This window comes from Odocoileus virginianus, chromosome X (assembly GCF_023699985.2).
Source record: "Odocoileus virginianus isolate 20LAN1187 ecotype Illinois chromosome X, Ovbor_1.2, whole genome shotgun sequence".
NCBI lineage: Eukaryota > Metazoa > Chordata > Mammalia > Artiodactyla > Cervidae > Odocoileus > Odocoileus virginianus.
Window position 1 is genome coordinate 16036913 of NC_069708.1, and position 23040 is coordinate 16059952.

Consider the following 23040-nt stretch of genomic DNA (forward strand, 5'->3'; position numbering starts at 1 on the left):
GAGATATTTTCCCCTTCATCAAAAGACCTAACTCAGAATCAGGCTTCTCTGGTGGCTCAGGTAGTAAAGAATCTGCCTGCAATGCAGAAGACCCAGGTTCGATCCCTGGGTCAGGAAGATTCCCCTGGAGAAGGAAATGGCTACCCACTCCAGTATTCTTGCCTGGAGAATCCCATGGACAGAGGAGCCCAGTGGGCTATAGTCCATGGGGTCACAAAGAGTCGGATACGACTGAGCAACTAATACACACATGATTTCTCTCTACACACTTGCTACTCTTCCAGTCATCCCCATCTCAGTAAAAGGCATCACCATTCATCCACTTGCTAAGGCCAACACTAGAGAAATCAACTTTAATTTCTCTTTCCATCATCCCCCCCCATCCAATCCATTGGGAAGTCCTATTGTTTCTCACCACATCACTCCATCTTCATCACTACCAATTTGGCAACCTCTCTTGCCAAGATTATCACAATTATTTCCTCCAGACTGGTTCCTGGACAAGGTTCCACTTGTCCTCACCTAGTATCTATTTACCATGCTTGAACCAAAATCTTTTTATTGCCTTTGCCTCTGTGATGCTCTTTTTAAAGTGTAAAGTCATGTCATCCCCCTGCTTAAAACTCTCCAGTGGCATCCTTTCAAAACCAGAATAAGATTCAGATCTTTTACCACAGCCTTCAAAGCCCTAAGTGGTCTAACCCATTTCTGTGTTTTCTACTTCATCCAATACCTTCTCTACTTATTCTAATATCTCCTCAGAAAGATGAGCTTTTTAAACTAAATTTAAAATTTTTTGTTTAGTTAATTATATAGTTACTTTCGGCTGTGCTAGGTCTCCATTGCCATGTGGGTTTTTCTCTAGTTGCAGTGGGTAAAGACTACTCTCTAGTTTCGGTGTGCAGGTTTCTCACTGTGGTGGGTTCTCTTGTTGTGGAGCACGGGCTCTAGGGCTGTGTAGGCTCAGTAGCTGTGGCACATGGGCCTAGTTGTTCTGTGGCATGTGGGATATGGGTTCGATCCCTGGTCGAGGAGGATCCCACATGCCACAAAGCAACCAGGCCCATGGACCACCAGGGAAGCCCCAAATGAACTCTTACAAGTTCATGAAAGTGAGCACCAGCTTCTATATTCCCAGCACACTGGCATTCTCTTTCATTTTACCACAGTATCATTTAAATTCTTTTCACTGTCTTATCTTAATTATTGGTTTATTATTTTTTATTGCTGTCTCCCACACTAGAATATCATCAGTGAGACGGGAATCTTAACTTTTTTGCTCACCATAGTGTCCTCTTTAATAAAATAGTGTCTGGCTCATAGTAAGCACTTAATAGACTACTTGTTATATGACTGAATGAACACACATTGATGAGAAATATCAATTCAACATTACTTTCATTTTATTTATTTATTTATTTTTTTTTTTTTTTTTGGCCATGCCACACAACTTGCAGAACTTCACTCATGTCTCAGGAGTAAAGAATCCACCTGCCAGTGCAGGAGATGCAGGAGACCCAGGTTCGAACCCTGGGTGGGGAAGATCCCATGGGGAAGGAAATGGCAACTCACTCCAGTATTCTTGCCTAGGAAATCTGGGTAGAGGAGCCTGGCGGGATACAGTCCATGGGGTAGCAAAGAGTTGGACACAACTGAGCAATTAAACAACAAAACAACTTGTGGGATCTCAGTTTCCCAACCAGGGATTGAAGCTGTGCCACAGCCTGGAATCCTTAACTACTAGGCCACTAGGGGGAACTCCCTAAAAATTATTTTTAAATGATTTATAAGCAAGGAGATCAAACCAGTCAACCCTAAAGGAAATCAGTCCTGAATATTCATTGGAAGGACTGATGTTGAAGCTGAAACTCCAATACTTTGGCCACTTGATGCAAAGAACTGACTCATTGGAAAAGACCCTGCCGCTGGGAAAGACTGAAGGCAGTAGGAGAAGGGGACAAAAGAGGATGAGATGGTTGGATGACATCACTGACTTGATGGACATGAGTTTGAGCAAGCTCCAGGAGTTGGTGATGGACAGGGAAGAGTGGCATGCTGCAGTCCATGGGGTCTCAAAGAGTCAGACACGACTGAGTGACTGAACTGAACTGATAATGCTCAAAGGATAAGCTAGGTGATGTACCAAGTACAGAATTAGTCACAGTTACCTATTCAGTTATTTTACCAGCTAATGGAAGACTAGCCCAAAGAATGGAGGAGGCAAAAAATAGATGAATTTTTGCTTGAGGATGGCAGGTAAATGATGAGAGGTTATGTCCTACCTATAGCCACACCAGAAGGTGAAAGATCTCATGCAATTCCAACAACTCAGTTACATCTAACAGATCCTAAAATTCACCAGGAGTAATGTGTACTCTGGGATATCTTTAATTAGGACCAACCCCGCTTTTGACTTTGACATAAAGTTTGCATGTTGTTTTACATCTGAGGCAGAATTTGCTACCTGGTAATGCTGACAATGCATGGAATAAATAATACCGTCTTCTACTTATTGAACTCTTTCATACTCCATGGTTTTTTTTTTAAACCCACTGTCTTACTGATTTGCTATAAAAATTACAGTTATTATTTTTTCCCCAATTCATAAGCCCCAAAACTGTGTCTCAGGGAGCTCACTAAATGGTACCACTGTAAACCACATCATACATGATTCAAACCTCATGCTTTTAATACCTCAAAATGCTTTTTATAATTAATCAGCTGACCTCGAAGGGACGAATACTTACCAAGGGACACCTCTCTACTTTAGCTCTGGAAGTTTGTAGAATCACATAACACACACCAGTTACTTGTGACAATGTTTGCAACCATAACCACCTGGTAGCACTTTTGTGTGGAGAAGGAAATGGCAGCCCACTCCAGTATTCTTGCCTGGAGAATCCCAGGGACGGCGGGGCCTGGTGGGCTGCCGTCTATGCGGTCGCACAGAGTCGGACACGACTGAAGCGACCTAGCAGCAGCAGCACTTTTGTGATAGTCCCCATCATTAAGCCTGAAAATAGTGTAATATATATTTTGAAGTGACTTAAAGTTAGTTTTGCAAGATTCCTCATGATAATTGAAGGGACGGAAATTGCTGACTCATGCTTTCTTTGCAGAGGCAATTTTTGTCATCTATCTAAAGCAAAGAATGGTTTAAAATATTACTTCAAAGTAAAAATATCCTTTGCTGTTTCCTGACATCTTTTTTCCTTCATTCTTTAATTTATAGGTGAATTCGGACAATATAAAGTAAAGGGAGTCATAAATAACTAAAATCTAATATTGCCCTAGCTAGATAACCAATATCAAACATAAAAATGGTGCTGTGATTGTTGCTGTTGCCACTTTGGTGAGAAAGAAATAACTGGTTTGAAATCAAGGGAGATGTATAAGTCATTCTCTCTGAAGGGTCAGGCCATATCTAATGCTTTATTTGATTTACTCTGGGAGCTTCAGTGGGAAAAGAAATGAGAAGAAAAATATCTGAGGGATGGAAGGTCAAGGAAGCGAGTGCAATAATATTTTTGTGTTCCTTGCCCTGTTGACTTTTAAAAAGGTAAACGTTACTATATTTTCTACATGGAAAAAATATATATATATTATATAAAATTTTGAAAATTCATAAAAATAAAAAGATGAGAGAATGAGTATCTTCCACATTTCTGCCTCCTCCAAAGATAATCCCTAGACTCATTTTGGTGCATTTTTTCTAGTTATAGATTTTAAAAAGTATATTTACATAGTTGTGACTATATCATAAATTTGATGTGTTTCTTAAAGCATATTATAAAATGATAATAACAGACAGAATGATCAACATTAATCTTTGAATGTATGATTGTACTTTAGTTTGAATCACAGTAGGTTGGATATGGTGAGGATTTAGTTCAGTTCTGTTCAGTTCAGTCACTCAGTCATGTCTGACTCTTTGTGACCCCATGGACTGCAGCAAGCCAGGCCTCCCTGTCCATCACCAACTCCCAGAGTTTACCCAAACTCATCTCCATTGAGCCGGTGATGCCATCCAAACATCTCACCCTCTGTTGTCCCCTTCCCTTTATTTTATTTATTTTTAAAATATTTGGCTACACCGGGTCTTAGTTGCAGCATGCGGGATCTAGTTCCCTGACCAGGTATCAAACCTGGGCCCCCTGCATTGGGAAAGCAGAGTCGTAGCCACTGGACCACCAGAGAAGTCCCAAGGGTTACTTCCTTTGAAACTAGGAAATGATATCATAGTTATCTTGCTTAGGAAAAATTTAAAAATTAGCTTGTGTTCATATAGTCCTAACATCTCAGAATGCAGTATTTTGTCAGCCAACAACCTGAAATATTCACTAACGGGAGGACAAGGCCAAGGACTATGACAGAAAAACTCAGATCTCTATGAGACCAAAGAAATATAATTAGTCTTATCTTCAATGAGCTTTAAGGCTCTCTGGAGAGTTCATGAATTTATTAAAAGCTTTCTATAACAGGAGTTATAAAATAAATGCAGGTAATAAATACTCATTATATTTTGAAAATCTCATGTATAAAATTTCAAACTTAATACTGCACTTTTATTACCAAAAAAAAATACTTTGCATCACAAGCTACATTCTCAAAAAATGTGGTAAATCACATGTGTTAAAATGATGTAATTAATAATAGGCATGATTTCATGACAATAAAAGGGTTTTACTCTTTCAAAATTGGTTGCTTTCAAAGGCTGAAGACATAAGAGTAGTACCTTTTCATCACAAACTATTATATAATAATAATGGCAATGACTAAAAACTGGAAGTAACTAAAATGTCTAATGATAATAGATAAACACATTATGATATTCACTTTTCATGGAATAGCCTGCAACCATGAAATATGGTATTTGATGAAGAATTTTAATTACTTGGACAAATGTTTGCATTGTAATATATGTTAAAAAAAATTCTGATGGGTGTCCATTGCTTGCAATGCATATACTGTTTTCTTTTTAGAAATGAGATCACACTGTACATACTTGGTTATAGCCTGCTTTTCTATTTGTTTAATAATACAATTTTTTCAAGCCATTAAATAGTCTTCTACAACAAAATTTTTAAAGATTTTAAGGTATTCCAATTTTCAGACAAAGCATAATTGATTTAACCAATCTTCAATTATAGGACCTTTAGATTTTCCTTTTAAAAATAATGCTTTGAGGAAATTCCCTGGTGATCCAGTGGTGAGGACTCTGTGCTTCTACTGTCAAGGGCCTGGGTTTGATTACTGTTCAGGGAACTAAGATCCTGCAAGCCATGTGACCAAAAGAATAATAATAATGCTTTGAATCTCCCTTTCTCTCTCCTTCTTTAAGCTAAATTTTTAAAGTTGAATTTACATATGACAAAGTATGTACATTTTATGTCTTTTGATTATTTCCATATCTCAGATTCAGATATCCCTAAAATCTTTTTTTTCACTTTTAGTTGCCAGAGCTCCAACTTCCCTCCCCAATGCCTAGACGATGAAGCTATCAATCGCAGAGTCATATTCCCAACCAATTTTGTTTAGCATGGGCAAATACTCTCATTGCAATTCCATTTTCTTACTTTGCTTACCACAAATTCACCACATGCTTGAGATTTAATCCTTTCCCTTTTCCCTGATGTCCAAGATCAATGAGGCCTCTCCATCTTGTCTGTCTATACAGCTTCCACAACTCTGCCAACTGCAATTTAATACTTGACTCATGCGCACTTTCTTTCAATGCTACTTATATCTCCTTAATGGGGAGTAGTCAGTCCAATCATCCATGTTTCCTGGATACTTGTGAATGATCCAGAGAACTTCTCTAGAAGTTCCTCTTCAAAACCTTAAATAGTTGCATCCCGATCCATAGGTATTTGAAATGTATATCCTGATACGCTATCTCCATACCTGACCTTTAGCAAGGAGTACAAAACTATCTTTACTTCAACAGCTTGATAAATGAGATCTTTAAACTGTTCCTTTTTTTAAAAACACATAACATATTTATTATTTATTTATTTATTTATTTTGGCCATGCCTTGCAGGACCTTAGTTTCCCCCACCAGGGGTTAAAACCGTGCTCCATGCACTGGAAGCACAGAGTCCTAACTACCGGACCGCCAAGGAAGTCTCCCTTTAAGCTGTTCTAAATAAAAAAGATGGTGCATTCTAGACTGTCCTGAGGACTTTATGGGGCAATATCACCTTTGTGATGCAAAACTATTTCAAAGAAGTAGGTTTGATGTATAGACACCTTTAGGACATGATCCCAATATTTTTCTGCCCTCCACTTGACCAACTGTGGTTTTAGACACAAAACAGCTCTTTATCTCAGAGCTACTGAATGGAATTGCTAAATACATCTGAAAGTGGGTCACAGTCAATGCTTGTGCCTGATGGCAAGTCTTACTCTGTCCAGCAGATCTTGTCTAGCAGCTCCTTCATTGTCATCAGGTCCCACTGTTCTGCAAGGGGTGCCTTCCACGGGGCATCACTGGGAATCTACATTCAGGTGATGATTCAGAGGGGAAAAAACAAATGCAATTTTCCATTTTAAATAACTATTTCAATAGTATTAAAAACTCTAACTTAAACAAGATTCCAAATTCCTTCAATAGTGGTTTTTATTGCACAATTCATTTCCTATTCCTATTCACTCAATCCATATTTAATTTATGCTAACCTTTCCTCTACTATAAATGGAGGCAATGCTGTAATCAGGCGGTTTCCAAATAACTACTAAGTTACTAATTTAGAGAGAACAATATAGAAATTCAATGCCTTAACGAAGATCAGTCAGTTGCACCAAATCATGTTTAAACTGGACCTTCAGGTGTGTTTACTCTGTCTGTGCTTACTTAGGAGATGCAGGTTTGGGCATGGTGAAGACTCAAAGATCCAGAAATCCTATTTGCTATTTCTGAAGATATTCTAAATTAGAAACATTATCACAGGAAGGCTGGATGATATAAAATCTGCCCCCAACCATTGGTAGTATGCAAATAGGAGCCTGTTGGACATCTCATTCTTTCAAGGGTTAGAAACAAGTTCATTCATTCATCTCACAAATCTTTACTGTGAGTCACTGTGCTACACAATGTGCTAGGCATTGGTAACATGTTTCACCTTCTTTCAAGGACTAAACTTATCATGAAGAATACAAATGTCATCAAACAAGTTTGTGGACGTTTTACCTCTCGTCCCATGTCATCCATCGTCCTCCAGAGGTTGTTATGATCTAGGTAGGCGATAGGATTCCACACAGATGGGAATGAGCCCCTGAAGGGGTAGGATCTACCCTGTGAGATACAAGATATTTTTCAAAGGAAACATTTACTTCGATGGAAGAGTAGTTGGATATGTTAAGCTGTTAAATAGCTGTAAACAAAATCATGTTATCAGTATGTGCATGCTAAGTCGCTTCAATAATGTCGGACTCTTTGCAACCCTATGTACTGTAGCCCTCCAGGTTCCTCTGTCCATGGGATTCTCCAGGCAAGAATACTGGAGTGGGTTGCCATTTCCTCCTCCAGGGGATCTTCCCCACCCAGGGATCGAACCCAGTTCTCCTAAATCTCCTGCATTAGCAGGCGAGTTCTTAAACACTAGCACCACCTGGGAAGCCCTCTATCAGTTTGTGAGAGACACTCAAATGTTTTAGTTCCTTGTGTTCTGAGAACTTCACTTTTCAGCATAAAGATTTCCAGCAGAATTTTATGTTACTAAATAAATTTGGTGCCACACCCAACACAACAGAGAAGCTTCTTTCTGAAACTGGAACTCTTACCATGCAAAATATAAATGCCAGTACAGAAGTGAGGTTACCTAATCTCATTTGCCAATGGTACTTACAAATATCTCAGAGCCAGGACATCCCTGCAGGGTGGAGGGTCAGAAAATGGAAACTATAAGTGTTACACAATTTAGAAGGGGAAGGAAAACCAATCACAGGAATGCAAATATCTCTAGGGTGAGTCACAAAAGAGGGCCCAGCAAGTTTTTCCCAGGAACAGATACACTAGGTCAACACAGGAGTTCCCAAAGATCAAGGTCAAAGCAAAAAGAAGAGACAAGTTAGGGAGTTCCCTGGTGGTCCAGTTAGGACTCCTAACTTTCACTGTCATGGCCCCAGGTTCAATCCCTGGTTGGGGAACTAAGATCCTGCAAGCAGAGTACAGTCACACACACAATAAGAGATGACTTTAAGGCTCTCTTTGTGACATGCTTACACTACCTGGTGCTTCCAAGAGAGCAGGGATACCTCAACACAGAGATAAAAGGCATATATTAATATTTCTGCAAGGATCACTAATATGGCAGCATGTAAGACATCTCTGGGAAACTTAACTTGTTAATGCTGGAAGAAAACAATCATTAATCACTTTTGGTTGATTTGAAAACCTGAGTCAGAAGTTAGGTTGTGTATTCTGACATCATCTTGCAACCAAATTGGAGTAACTGAAGGTCCACAATCAACCCAAATCTCACAATAATCTCAGTCATTCAGCAAAGTTGCATCTCATACTGATTTTGTGCTCACAGAAATAATTTTAATTACAAACTCTATGGTCATATTGCTCTTTCTCCAACAAGGTCCTAAGGTTCTCAGGGAAGAGTTATCATATAGGTTTACATTTCTTCTTCTATTAGTCAAGATTCTCCAGACAAACAAAGCCAATTGAATGTGTGTGTGTGTGTGTGTGTGTGTGTGTGTGTGTACATGGGAGTGATGAGAGAGATTAATTTAATTTAAGGAATTGGCTCAGGCAATTGTAGAGGCTTGGCAACTCCATAATCTACAGGGCAGGCTGGCTGGCTGGAAACTCAGGGAAGAGTTGCAGTTCAAGTCCAAAGACCATCTGCTAGCAGAATTCCCTCTTCCTTGGGGAACCTCAGTGTTTTTCTTTTAAGGCCTTTAACTGACTGGATGAGGTCCACTCACATTATGGAGGGGAATCAGCTTTATTCAAAGTCTAATTTAAATGATAATTTCATCTAGAAAAATACCTGCACAGAAGCATCTAGAAGAGTGTTTGATCAAATATCTGGGTATTGTGGCCTAGCCAAGTTGACACATAAAATTAACTACTACACATTTCAGCCGGCAAAGAATCTTTCTGCAGTGCATGAGACCCTGGTTCGATCCCAGGATCGGGAAGATCCCCTGGCAAAGGGAATGGCTACCCACTTCAGTATTCTTGCCTGGAGAATTGCATGGACAGAGGATACAGTCCAGGGGGTCACAAAGAGTGGGACACGACTGAGTAACTAACACTTTCACAAGGTATAATTCACATACAATGAAGCTATTTTAAATGAACCATTTGGGAAGTTTTTGATACACTGTATGTACCTGTGTAACCATTTTCACAATCAAGATATAAAACATTCCCATCACCCCAGAAAGTTCTCTCCTACCCATTCCCAGGCAATTCCTATTCCCTTTCTGCCCCCAGACAACCACTGATCAGTTTTTTTGTAACTATAGATTGGCTTTGCCTGTTCTAGAATTTTTTTTTTTTTACAAATGGAATCATGCAGTATGTATGATTCCACCTTTATCTGCCTTTTGCTCAACATGGTGTTCTTCAGGCTCATCCATGCCGCAATGGTCCCTTTTGATTGCTGAGTGTTTCACTGTATGGATGCACCATGGTTTGTTAATCCATTCCTCTGCTGATGATTGTTTCCAGTTTTGATTCATTATGAATAAAGCTATTATGAACATCTTTTTACAGGTCTTTTTGTCACACACACATTATGTATTTTTTTTCTCTTGAATAAATGCCTAGGAGCGGAATGGCTGAGCTGCATGGTAGCTGAACATTGAACTTTTCAAGTTTAACTGTTTCCCAAAGTGATTCTACCACTTTACATTCTCACCAGAAACGTACAAGAGTTGTACTTGCTCCAAAGCCTGATCAACACTTGGTTGACTTTTATGCTTTAAGTACCCTTTTGATTTTAGAATATTAGACTTATGGAGAAATTGCAGAGACAGTATAGAAAGTGTCCTTATATACCTTTCAACTAGTTTTCCCTAATGCTAATATTGTACATTACCACTGTACATTTCTGAAAACTTGGATCCACAGGATCATTCGTTGCAAAGGACATGTGGGTCCCACCCCAGCACTGCCTCTCCAAAGTTGATTGACATGGAACAAGTAAGTTGCTTGATCTCATTAGGCCCCATATATCAATCTTTCCAACTCGACAACTCTTGGCCCCATCATCTTCCTCCAGGAAGTATGTCCAGATTACCATAAACAACTGAGTTGGGGGCCTTCTCCATGTCCCAGAGCTCTCCTGACACTAACTACACTGTACCAGTGCCATGCATTTACCACTCTGTGTTACCCACTGGACTCTAAGCTACAAGATCACACACTCTGGAGCCAATCTTATGATCAAGTCATATCTCTGCCACTCACTAGCTGTGTTCAGCTGCTTAAGCTCTCTGTCCTCAGTTTATCCATGTGTAAAATGGGATGACAGTCACTACCTCATAGATGTACTGGAAAGATGAAGTGAGATGACTCAACGTGAGTTACTCTGACAACTGGCATTATGTCAGCTCTCAACAAACAATGTTGCTGTTATTCCTGCAGCAGTTACCACTGCTGTAATTATTATTTTTGCATGTCTAGGACCTGTGGGCATAGATTGCTGGCACACAGTAAGTTCAGAATAAATGTTGGATATCATCTCAGGTGTGTGACCTTGAACTTACTTTTTTGACACACAATTCTAAGAAATTCTAAGAAATTCCTAAATTCTAAGAAAGATCTTTGGTCTTAGTCTCTTTGGGCTGCTCTAACAAAAACACCCCCCCCCAAAAAATACACTGGGTTTTTATGAATAACAGAAACTTATTTCTCAAAGTTCTGGAGGTTGGGAAGTTCAAGGTCAAGACACTGGCAGTGTGGTGTCTAGTGAGGACCAAATTCCTGGTTCACAGATGACCATCTTCCTGCTGTATCATCACATAGTAGAAGAGACAAGGGTGTTCTCTAGGTCTCTTTATAAGGGCACTAATCTCATTCATGAGGACTTTGCCCTTATGACCTAATCACCTCTCAAAGGCTCTGTCTTCTAATACTATCTCATTGCAGGTTAGGATTTCAATATATGAATTGGAGGGAGGGCACAAACATTTGGTTTACAACAGGTTTCCTATGCTATTATTAACTTCTTTGCTTTTAAGTTCCCTCCCCGGGCCCCTGCAGCTCCCCACCATCAATCCTTGTCCCCCTTCCCACCACACCCCAGAGATGCACTTATAAAAGGAGGTGAGAGATAGAACTCCCGCAATAAAGAAACAGGTCAGGCTACCTTGCAAAGACAGAGTACACCCAAGGCTGGCACTCGAAGACCTCTCCCTGGACTCTTTGGGCCTTCTGCCCACAGGTAAAGGAGATCAGAAAGAGATAAAACCACAAGCAGGTTGAAAAATCACCCCTTAAATGGGAAGAACAGCCCATTTTTGCTGCAAAAACCTTTAGGACCAAGAATCAGTTCAATTAGTTCAGTCGCTCACTCTTTGCAACCCCATGGACTGCAGCACGCCAGGCCTCCCTGTCCATCACCAACTCCCGGAGTTTACTCAAACTCATGTCCATTGAGTCGGTGATGACATCCAACCATCTTATCCTCTGTCATCCCCTTCTCCTCCTGCCCTCAACCTTTCCTAGCATCAGGGTCTTTTCAAATGAGTCAGTTCTTCACATCAAGTGGCCAAAGTACTGGAGTTTCAGCTTCAAGATCAGTCCTTCCAATGAACATTCAGGACTGATTTCCTTTAGGATGGACTGGTTAAGAGTTTTCTCCAACACCACAGTTCAAAAGCATCAATTCTTCGGTGCTCAGAGTCCAACTTTCACATCCATATATGACTACTGGAAAAACCATAGCTTTGACTAGATGGACCTTTGTTGGCAAAGTAATGTCTCTGCTTTTTAACACGCTATCTAGGTTGGTCATAACTTTTCTTCCAAGAAGCAAGCATCTTTTCATTTCATGGTTGCAGTCACCATCTGCAGTGATTTTGGAGCCCAAGAAAATAAAGTCTGCCACTGTTTCCACTGTTTCTCCATCTATTTGCCATGAAGTGATGGGACCGGATGCCATGATCTTTGTTTTCTGAATGTTGAGCTTTAAGCCAACTTTTTCACTCTCCTCTTTCACTTTCATCAGAGGCTCTTTAGTTCTTCTTCACTTTTTACCATAAGAGTTATGTCATTTGTATATCTGTTATTGATATATCTCCCAGCAATCTTGATTCCAGCTTGTGCTTCATCCAGGCCAGCGTTTCTCATGATGTACTCTGCATATAAGTTAAATAAGCAGGGTGACAATATACAGCCTTGATGTACTCCTCTTCCTATTTGGAACCAGTCTGTTGTTCCATGCTCCAGGACCAAGAATGGAGGGGAAGAAATTAGTAATCAGACAGACAATTAGCTTATTCAGTGCTTTGAGTGTGCTTGTTTTCACAAACACTCTGGTTTTGCCAGAAATCACCAGCAGATCACTTGAAGAAGCATGTGAACCCAGCAGATTTGATTAACTGGTGTCTGCTCTGTCACTGCCAAGGTCTGCACCAACAGCCACAGCAGCTCCTGGGAACATAAGAGCAATGGCTTCAGAAACTGGGAACTTCCAACCGGTGCATGTGGTTTGGCCCAGGAAAAGGTGAAGAACACCTTTTGGGTGAGGGCAGAGTTACCATGACCTGCACAGAGAGCTCCATTCAACAACAGTGACCTATTTCTCCTTTCTGGTTAAACTTCAACCCATTGTGAGATGGGTACCTCTCCACCATCCCTCCCTCCTTTCTCAAGGATAACACGTTTGTACAGCACATATCATATGGAAAGGATATGACGGAGGTGGGGGGGTGGCTTCCAAGACTGCACTTGATAGATGCCAACTTAGCAGCCCAGTTGAGACGTCACCCCCACTGAAGGCCAGGCATTCAACTGGGTCCTAAACACAGTGGGGGCTGCACCAACAGCAATCATTCCAGCAGCGTGATGGGGTCAGAGATCAGCTGCCAAAGCCCTCCTAAATCAGAAATGCTCTTAGATAGGAGGTGTGTTCAGAACTCTAAAGCCAAAATCAAAGTGAGAAGTGACCACCACAAAGAGCTCTGTGTGAGTAAATGGAAACCAAACAACGTACAAAGATCACCATGATGAAGAAGAACACAACACTTTACCCTTTTTATGTGCTCATTTCCTGACAGTCCTTGGTGTCTTACATCCAAGCAAGTAGCACCTTAGCTAAGTTTATAAAAGCGATTACATATTTTAGTGTCTTCGGGGTACTGTTTCCAAGACCCACAGCAGACACCCAAATCCATGAATTCTCAAGTCCCAGGGCTGACCCTCTGTATCCATGAGTTCTATATCCATGGATTCAACCAACCATGATCATAAATATAATACACGATCTGTGGTTGGTTGAATCTGCAAACATGGAGAGCCAACTGTATTGTTGTATAAAATTACAGAAATCTTATGATAAACCCAGGAAATAATTATTATTAGAGCCGTAAAAACTCAAGTCTTCAAGCTTCAGGGAATAAGTAGGGGAAGTAGGAAAATGTCTAAATTTATTTGACATGACCAAAGATACTGCGAGTCTTTTGTGCCTCAGATTTGGCTTTTGTAGAACCATTCCAGTGATTATTACTATTTAGAATATTGTCCAGGGAGGCCTGTCTCATCTGAGGAAATCATGGGAAGATATCAGAGTAAGTCCCCAGCTCAGGGACAAAGCAACATATCACAACAGATTGAATGCCAAATGCAGATAGGAGAATCCAGCTATTTCCTCTTCAGCAAGATGGGAAAGATACACAAAAATGAAAATCAATGCCACTCACTCATGTGTTTGCTTTAGAAAACATCTTTTTTTTCCATAAAACTATGTTAACTTGTCATAGGGGTATTATTGTTACTTTAGGTGAATTGGGCTTCCCTGGTGGCTCAGCTGGTAAACAATCCACCTGTATTGCGGGAGACCTGGGTTCAGTCCCTGGGTTGGGAAGATCCCCTGGAGAAGGGAAAGGTTACCCACTCTAGTATTCTGGCCTGGAGAATCCCATGGACTATATAGTCTAGTGGACTATATATGGTCTAGTCAAATGGACTATATATAGTCTAGTCAAAGCTATGGTCTTTCCAGTAGTCATGTATGGATGTGAGAGTTGGACTATAAAGAAAGTTGAGCACCAAAGAATTGATGCTTCTGAACTGTGGTGTTGGAGAAGATTCTTGAGAGTCCCTTAAACTGCAAGGAGATCCAATAAGTCCCTCCTAAAGAAAATCAGTCCTGAATATTCATTGGAAGGACTGATGCTAAAGCTGAAACTCCAATACTTAGGCCACCTGATGCAAAGAACTGACACATTAGAAAAGACCCTGATGCTGGGAAAGATTGAAGGCAGGAGAAGAAGGGGATGACAGAGGATGAGATGGTTGGATGGCATCACCAACTCCATAGACATGAGTTTAAGCAAGCTCTGGGAGTTGGTGATGGACAGGGAAGCCTGGTGTGCTGCAGTCCATGGGGTCGCAAATAGTTGGACACGACTGAGCAACTTTCACTTTCACTTTAGGTAAATTAATAGATATTGTTTAAAACTCTCGTTTTGATTCCTAATATGGAAAATACAAACAGATGAAGTCATTTGAGCCAAAGTTACTTGAAGTTCTCAGTAATTTTCAAGAATGTAAGTCTGAGAAGGCCTGAAACAGAAGCACAGGAAGAGGGATGAAGGGTGGCTTTAAAGACCAAAGAATGGATTCAAAACAGTCTCTGAAACTTGATAGCTGTGTGACTACAGGCAAGTTGCTCAACATTTGTGTACTCCTATCCTTAGATTTGGAATAATGGTACCATCTCACAGGGGTATTGTAAGAATTAACCCAAATGATACATAGCAAATAGGATGCACTCACTAAATGGATGGTGCTGACGGTTTTAGGATCGTGAGGCATGCCCTGTAATTTATACAACCACTTCTTACCCATAAATCCAAGTTTATCAATTAATCTCCTTTGGGTAAATTCCTAGAATCAGAAAACCTGGCTCGGAGATTAATGTGTGACATTTTAAAGGAAACTTGCAGACAACCAGCAACCAACTTGATTATCACATGGCCTTATTTTGTAGCCTTTGAACCATGCAAGCCAGTGAAAACACCTGAAATCTGCCTTCTCAGCCCGTAATGAGATGGGCTGGCTTGGCAGGCACACACATCACTAACGACAGCGACAATCCTGATGTTCCAGGTGTTCTCGCCCTTCTCCTTCTCTGGAGGCAAAGACTGCCCACCCTGAATTCAGTCCCATCTGGGACGCCCTTTTGCCATTTTATTTCCCACAATGATGCAAAGAACTGACTCATTGGAAAAGACCCTGATGCTGGAAAAGATTGAAGACAGGAGGAGAAGGGGACGACAGAGGATGAGATGGTTGAATGGCATCACCGACTCGATGGACATGAGTTTGAGCAAGCTCCAGGAGTTGGTGTTGGACAGGGAGGCCTGGCGTGCTGCAGTCCATGGGGTCACAAAGAGTCGGACACAACTAAGCGAATCAACTGAACTTCCCATGCTGACCCCAGTCTCTGCAGTAAGAACAGGTGAGCCCAAGCTACTTCCAGTTCTCAGTAATCTTCAAGAATGAAAAAAGTCTGAGAAGGGCTGAAATACAACCACAGGAGAAGGGGTACAGGATGTCTTTTAAAAGACCAAACAACAGATTCAAAACAGATTCCTTCTCAGTGTCTCCTCTGCTGTTCATGGAAATCTTGCCTTCCTCACTGCTGGGAGCCAGAGCCAGCCACCCAGCCCCTCTAGAACTCAATCATTTTTACAGCTCTTGGCAAGGACTCCAATCAAGTCACAGATAAAATAGGAGGAGGACCGAGCTTAACTTTTGATCTATATTTCCAGTTTGGAAGAAAAGAAATTTAATCTACCCCATGGGGGAGGAGGGCAGGAAGCTCTACTTAGGCAAATGGTTTTCTTCCTCTGTTAATGCGTTCTCATTTCTAAGTGCTTGGAGCCTGGTGTCAACACTGTTCTGATTGCATCATCACATGGGTGAAGCTGGAGGGAGGCACAGACAACAATGACACTTAGTACAGGAAAGGCCTGGAGAGGTTAGGTAACTGTTGACTGAAGCCACTTGCCTTGGCCAGGCCAGCCTGACTTTCTCACAACAGGGGGTCTTGATAAGGAATAGAATGCTACTTCCAAAAAATAACCAGGAGAATCTGGGAGGTGCCAAAAGAGGGAGGGTCAAGGCTATGGTTTTTCCAGCAGTCATGTATGGATGTGAGAATTGGACTATAAAGAAAGCTGAGCGCAGAAGAATTGACGCTTTTGAACTGTGGTGTTGGAGAAGATTCTTGAGAGTCCCTTGGACTGCAAGGAGATCCAACCAGTCCATCCTAAAGGAGATCAGTCCTGGGTGTTCATTGGAAGGACTGATATTGAAGCTGAAACTCCAATACTTGGGCCACCTCATGCAAAGAGCTGACTCATTGGAAAAGACCCTGATGCTGGGAAAGATTGGGGGCAGGAGGAGAAGGGGATGACAGAGGATGAGATGGTTGGATGGCATCACTGACTCAATGGGCATGGGATTGGGTGGACTCTGGGAGTTGGTGATGGACAGGGAGGCCTGGTGTGCTGTGGTTCCTGGGGTTGCAAAGAGTTGGACACGACTGAGTGACTGAACTGAACTGAAAGAAGGAGGAGATGAGCAACCTCCCAGACATCCTCATGTTGGATTCCATCTTGGCTGAGAGATGTACACCACCAGAAAGGACCTTGAGTCAGACCAAGCAAGGTGACTGGTTAGAGACAATCCAGAAAGCTAACATCGTCACCATAAAACCAGAGACTGCGATCTACATGACAGAGCAGTTCTCCTGGGTTCCCTTACCCTCCTGCTCTCCTCCTGGGCATGCCTTCCCAATAAAGCTCTCACTTTGTCAGCACATGTATCTCCTCGGGCAATCCATTTCCAAGTGATAGACAGGAGCTCACTCTTGGACCCTTGAAGGGTCCCCCTTCCTGCAACAGAACTGTCCATGTAGGGAGAAATAGGGAAGGTGATTGTGGTAGTGGCTGAGACATTAGGCAAAGTTCTGCAGGAATTATAATAACAAACATTAACAGCAACAACTGAGAGTGAATGTTTACCCCATTCGGGCCTTGTTCTGTATACTTTGCATGTATTAATTCATTAACCTTCACAGCCATCCTTTCAGATGGAGAAGCTGAGACACAGAGAGGTAAAATAATTATCAAAGCCTCACAACTACTAAGTGGCAACAGGATTGAAATTCAGACATTCAAAAGCCAATGCTCTTGATCATGAAACTTTCCAGCCTTTAATTATAATTATTGAATACCATTTGCTAGACACTAGGTTAATGGTTTTACTTAAATTAATTCTCACAACAACCCAGTGAGTAAATTGCTAATTGTATGTTTCACTTTACAGATGCGTTCTGAAGCACACAGAGGTTGAGTGATATGTTCAAAGGTTACACAGCTTGCACGCAAGTAGAACAGAATTTAACCTCAGGTTTGTGCATTTAGAGCTCAAGCACTTACTTAGATCTCTGCTCTGTGAACCGCTGCTCAAGAAGGTCTCTGGAAGATATTTAGATTCAGGAACCACTTGAGATTCTTACAAACCAGGTGTAAGCTAATGATGGGTTCAGTAACCTGCCAGATCTTCTCTGTGACTCTCCAGGCAAAGACCAGTCCACCCCCCTCCTCAGATGACTTCCATGCCAGTTCATTAGCTCACAGATACTTCTTTTTCTTTCTTTCTTTTTTTTGGGTGTGAAACAAGACACAGGCATAAAGAACAGAATTTTAGACTTTTGAACTCAGAGAAAGAGAGGGTGGGATGATTTGAGAGAATGGCATTGAAACATATATATTACCACATGTAAAATAGATAACCAGTTGCAAGTTTGATGCATGAAGCAGGGCACCCAAGGCTGGTTGTCTGTGACAACCTAGAGGGATGGAGTGGGAGGGAGCTGGGAGGGGGTTTCAGGATGGAGGGGACACATGTATACCTATGGTCGATTCATGTAGATGTATTGCAAAAACCATCACATTTTTGTAAATAATTATCCTCCAATCAAAATACATAGATAAATTTTTTTGAAAAAGAAATTTTAAAATTACATAGGTCAACAAATATTTCTTGACCACCTCCTAAGCCCCTATTCCAGGCTCTGGGGGCACAGTACTGAGTGACAACAGATAAAAGTCTCTGCTCTCCTGGGAGCTTGCACTGTAATAGACTGAAACAAAATAAACAAGGCAGAGGCTAAAAACATAAAGAAGAAAATCATGTGGCATATTAAAAGATGATAAGTGCTATGAAGGAAGTGCTGCTGGGTGCTCCGTGGTGACCTAGAGGAGTGCAATGGGGGATGCGGGTGGGAGGGAGGTCCAAGATGGAGGAGATATTTGTATACATATAACTAATTCACTTCATCGTATAGCAGGAACTAATGCAACATGGTAAAGCAATTACACTCTAATTAAAAAGCAGAAAGAAAAAGAGAGTAGGAAAGGCAAAGAGGGAGTGTTAGTGGTTTGGGGTTGATTGTAATTTTAAATAAGGTGGTCAGGGAAGGCCTCACTGAGAAGGTACTGTTTGAAGGAAAAGACAAGAAGAGAAGAGGGAACCATGTGACTCTCAGTGTGGTGGGGCAGGAGAGGAAAAAGTGCTTTAGTTAGAGGCCCCGGCAAGCATCCTGAGATGAAACAGATGCACAAAGAACAGAAAGGAGGCCTGTTTAATCCTCTTTCTTCTGCTCACTGGAATAATCCAGGCTGGAATGAGGTGGTTGACGAGGAGAGGCCTCCATGCTCTGATCTTTGCAGGACAACCTCACCCCTGCATCATGGCTCCATGTGCCCTCAAATGTTCCTTTGCCTTCTGAGTTCTGGCCGTGCAAAGTTTAAACTACTTTCTACACCCAGCTCAAGACTCACTTTCTTCAGGAAGCCTTCCAAAAATTCACCTCACCCCCCATTACTGTTCAAAACATAAAGTTCACTCCATTTTGAATTCTTACCATAGCAACTTATATTAATATTTGCCCATGTCAGCTCGACATTATTCTCTAGGTGTTCCATGTGATTTTGTCTTCTTTACCCAGCTACTCAAGGAAAAGAATCAATCATTTACCTCCTCCCATGATGCTTTTGAACTGTGGTGTTGGAGAAGACTCTTGAGAGTCCCTTGGACTGCAAGGAGATCCAACCAGTCCATCCTAAAGGAAATCAATCCCGAATATTCATTGGAAGGACTAATGCTGAAGCTGAAACTGCAGTACTTTGGCCACCTGATATGAAGAACTGACTCACTGGAAAAGACCCTGATGCTGGGAAAGATTGAAGGCAGAAGGAGAAGAGGACAACAGAAGATGAGATGGTTGGATGGCATCACCGATTTGATGGATGTTAGTTTATTTTTTTTTTAACATTTATTTTTCATTTATTTTTATTAGTTGGAGGCTAATTACTTTACAATATTGTAGTGGTTTTTGCCATACATTGACAAGAATCAGCCATGGATTTACATGTGTTCCCCATCCTGATCCCCCCTCCCACCTCCCTCCCCATCCCATCCCTCTGGGTCTTCCCAGTGCACCAGCCCTGAGCACTTGTCTCATGCATCCAACCTGGGCTGGTGATCTGTTTCACCCTTGATAGTATACTTGTTTCAATGCTATTCTCTCAGAACATCCCACCCTCGCCTTCTCCCACAGAGTCCAAAAGTCTGTTCTGTACATCTGTGTCTCTTTTCGTGTTTTGCATATAGGGTTATCATTACCATCTTTTTAAATTCCATATATATGCATTAGTATACTGTATTGGTCTTTATCTTTCTGGCTTACTTCACTCTGTATAATGGGCTCCAGTTTCATCCATCTCATTAGAACTGATTCAAATGAATTCTTTTTAATGGCTGAGTAATATTCCATGGTGTATATGTACCACAGCTTCCTTATCCATTCGTCTGCTGATGGGCATCTAGGTTGCTTCCATGTCCTGGCTATTATAAACAGTGCTGTGATGAACATTGGGGTGCACGTGTCTCTTCCAGATCTGGTTTCCTCTGTGTATGCCCAGAAGTGGGATTGCTGGGTCATATGGCAGTTCTATTTCCAGTTTCTTAAGAAATCTCCACACTGTTCTCCATAGTGGCTGTACTAGTTTGCATTCCCACCAACAGTGTAAGAGGGTTCCCTTTTCTCCACACCCTCTCCAGCATTTATTGCTTGTAGACTTTTGGATAGCAGCCATCCTGACTGGCATGTAATGGTACCTCGTTGTGGTTTTGATTTGCATTTCTCTGATAATGAGTGATGTTGAGCATCTTTTCATGTGTTTTTTAGTCATCTGTATGTCTTCTTTGGAGAAATGTCTGTTTAGTTCTTTGGCCCATTTTTTGATTGGGTCATTTATTTTTCTGGGATTGAGCTGCAGGAGCTGCTTGTATATTTTTGAGATGAATCCTTTGTCTGTTGCTTCATTTGCTATTATTTTCTCCCAATCTGGGAGCTGTCTTTTCATCTTGCTTATAGTTTCCTTTGTTGTGCAAAAGCTTTTAAGTTTCATTAGGTCCCATTTGTTTATGTTTGCTTTTATTTCCAATATTCTGGGAGGTGGGTCATAGAGGATCCTACTGTGATTTCTGTCGGAGAGTGTTTTGCCTATGTTCTCCTCTAGGAGTTTTATAGTTTCTGGTCTTACATTTAGATCTTTAATCCATTTTGAGTTTATTTTTGTATATGGTGTTAGAAAGTGTTCTAGTTTCATACTTTTACAGGTGGTTGACCAGTTTTCCCAGCACCACTTGTTAAAGAGGTTGTCTTTTTTCTATTGTATATCCTTGCCTCCTTTGTGATGGACGTTAGTTTAAACAAACTCCAGGAGATGGTAAAGGACAGGGAAGCCTGGTGTGCTGCAGTCCATAGGGTCTCAAAGAGTCAGACACGACTGAGTGACTAAATTGACTGACTGATAATGCTTAAGGGTGATGTATATTTGACTGGTGTTTGACAATTGTTGGATAATGGGATGATTGGATGGATGGATAGATGATTGATTGGATGAATAGTGCTACAGACTGAATATTTGTTTCCCCCTCAAATTTGTATGTTGAAGCCTAACCACCCCCCACCCCGCCCCGTGATGGTATGTGAAGGTGGGGGTCTTTGGGAGATGGTTATGAGGGCTTCATTCTCATGAATGAGATCAGCGCCCTTATAAAAGAACGTCTGGAAGCTTCTGCCAAGCAAGGACACAGCGAGCAGACAGCATCACCAGATCTGCCAGTGACCTTGATATTGGACTTGCTGGCCTCCAGAACTGTAAGAAACAAATTTCTGTTGTTTATAAGCCATCCGGTCTGTGGTATTTTGTTATAGCAACCCAAATGGACGAAGGTAAATAGTTTTAAAATAAGAAGAGGAATTCTTCACCGTCTGAAACAGAAGAGCAACTGAATGCTTTCTAAACTCCATGAAACTTAATATCTTCTGAAAAAAAACTTAAAGTGTTTCAACTGGGAAACTGAAAATTGTAATCTTCCCCCCCACCAAAACTTTATCAGTATCTTTGTTCTCTTTACTTTCCTTATCTTTTCTAAATACACCTGCTGATGGAGATGGAGACCTCCACAGGAAATAGTTCCCAAGATAAGCCCATACATTTACCTCAAAGAATAAGAGTGTATTGAGAAAGATGCAGGATTTTGTGCCCCTAATCCTCTGCTACTTGTATTAGCCATTTCCAGCTGTATCACATTGCAAACCATCAGGACACATCACTGATGTCAAGAGGTTGTTTCCAAAGCAGAGTAACGCCCACAGCTAAAATCTATCTTCCTGAGCCATTTTTTTCACTCCTTCAATTAGTAGACATGTGTTTATTTGATCAAATTAGCACAGACACCTAAAATATCCCAATAAATATCATCTCCTTTTTTACGGCAAGAAATTTTGAACATTGCCAACACACTGCCCGACATCAGCCAGCCCTAGCAAAATGCCAGAGTACTTTGGCCTTCCATAATGTGCTTTTCAAAAATAGAGACAGCTACCCAGCAGTTTTAGTTTTCCCAAGAGGAATCTTGGCTCGAATAAACATTACGTGTACCATTACAGTGTTAAGGATTATAAGAAAGCCAACAACTTGAAGCTGTGGTCCCTGCCCTTCTCTGGGACAAGGGCCCCCCTGAAGCTCTGTAGAAAACCACGTAATCTCTCCAGTAAAGCACACACATACAAACAATTCTGTATATAAAACCAGAGTATAACTGAAACTTAAGCCCTTTCTCAAGAGTCACGAATTTGAGGTTGAGAAAGCTTGATGACAACACCGAGTGTTGGTGAAATTAAGAAGCAACCAGAACTGCCATGTCCTGATAATGATGGTGCAACATAGTATAACCACTTTGGAAAACTCTTTGGCAGTATCTACTAAAGATGCTTATGCACACAGTTTTTGACTCACTTCCAGGTAAACACACAAGAAAATGGCCCCCAAACACCTACACAAGAATGTGAAATGTCCATGAACATTTGTGTATTGACCCATTTTACAGAGGAGGAGAGTGAGTCTTAGGATAAACAACTTCCCCAGGATCACCCAGCTAATGAGAGGGGTTCAAGTTTAGCCATGTTTAAAATCAAGCGGGTTTCCCCACTTCATGCCACCTCTCATGATGCAGCAGTGTTGCAAGGAGAAAGCCAATTCTGACTCCAAGTTGGAAACTGTTTCTTTGACTTGTTTTTCGTTGCTCTTGTTATTATAATCATACTTAATGGCTTCCCTGGAGAACCCTAACCCTCTGCTTGACTGTAAACTAAAGGGTCTTTGTTCAGCTCCTGGAGAGATAGCTTGTCCCTGCCCACCTGTGAATAGAAGAGATTAACACACCCCTTCCAAAGGCTGACCACTGCTTTGGAGATGTTTTGCAA

The 23040-nt window shown here is 41.2% G+C and overlaps 1 protein-coding gene across 1 annotated transcript in view; it reads right to left on the reverse strand.

Moving 5' to 3' along the window:
* The window catches only part of MAOB (monoamine oxidase B), a 115251-nt gene that overhangs the window by 22904 nt on the left and 69307 nt on the right, over positions 1-23040 (reverse strand). The window contains exons 4-5 of the mRNA XM_020878856.2: positions 7191-7295; positions 6407-6498 (exon numbers count right to left, since the gene is read on the reverse strand). Coding sequence (XP_020734515.1) covers positions 6407-6498; positions 7191-7295 — 197 coding nt within the window. The remainder of the gene's footprint in view (positions 1-6406; positions 6499-7190; positions 7296-23040) is intronic.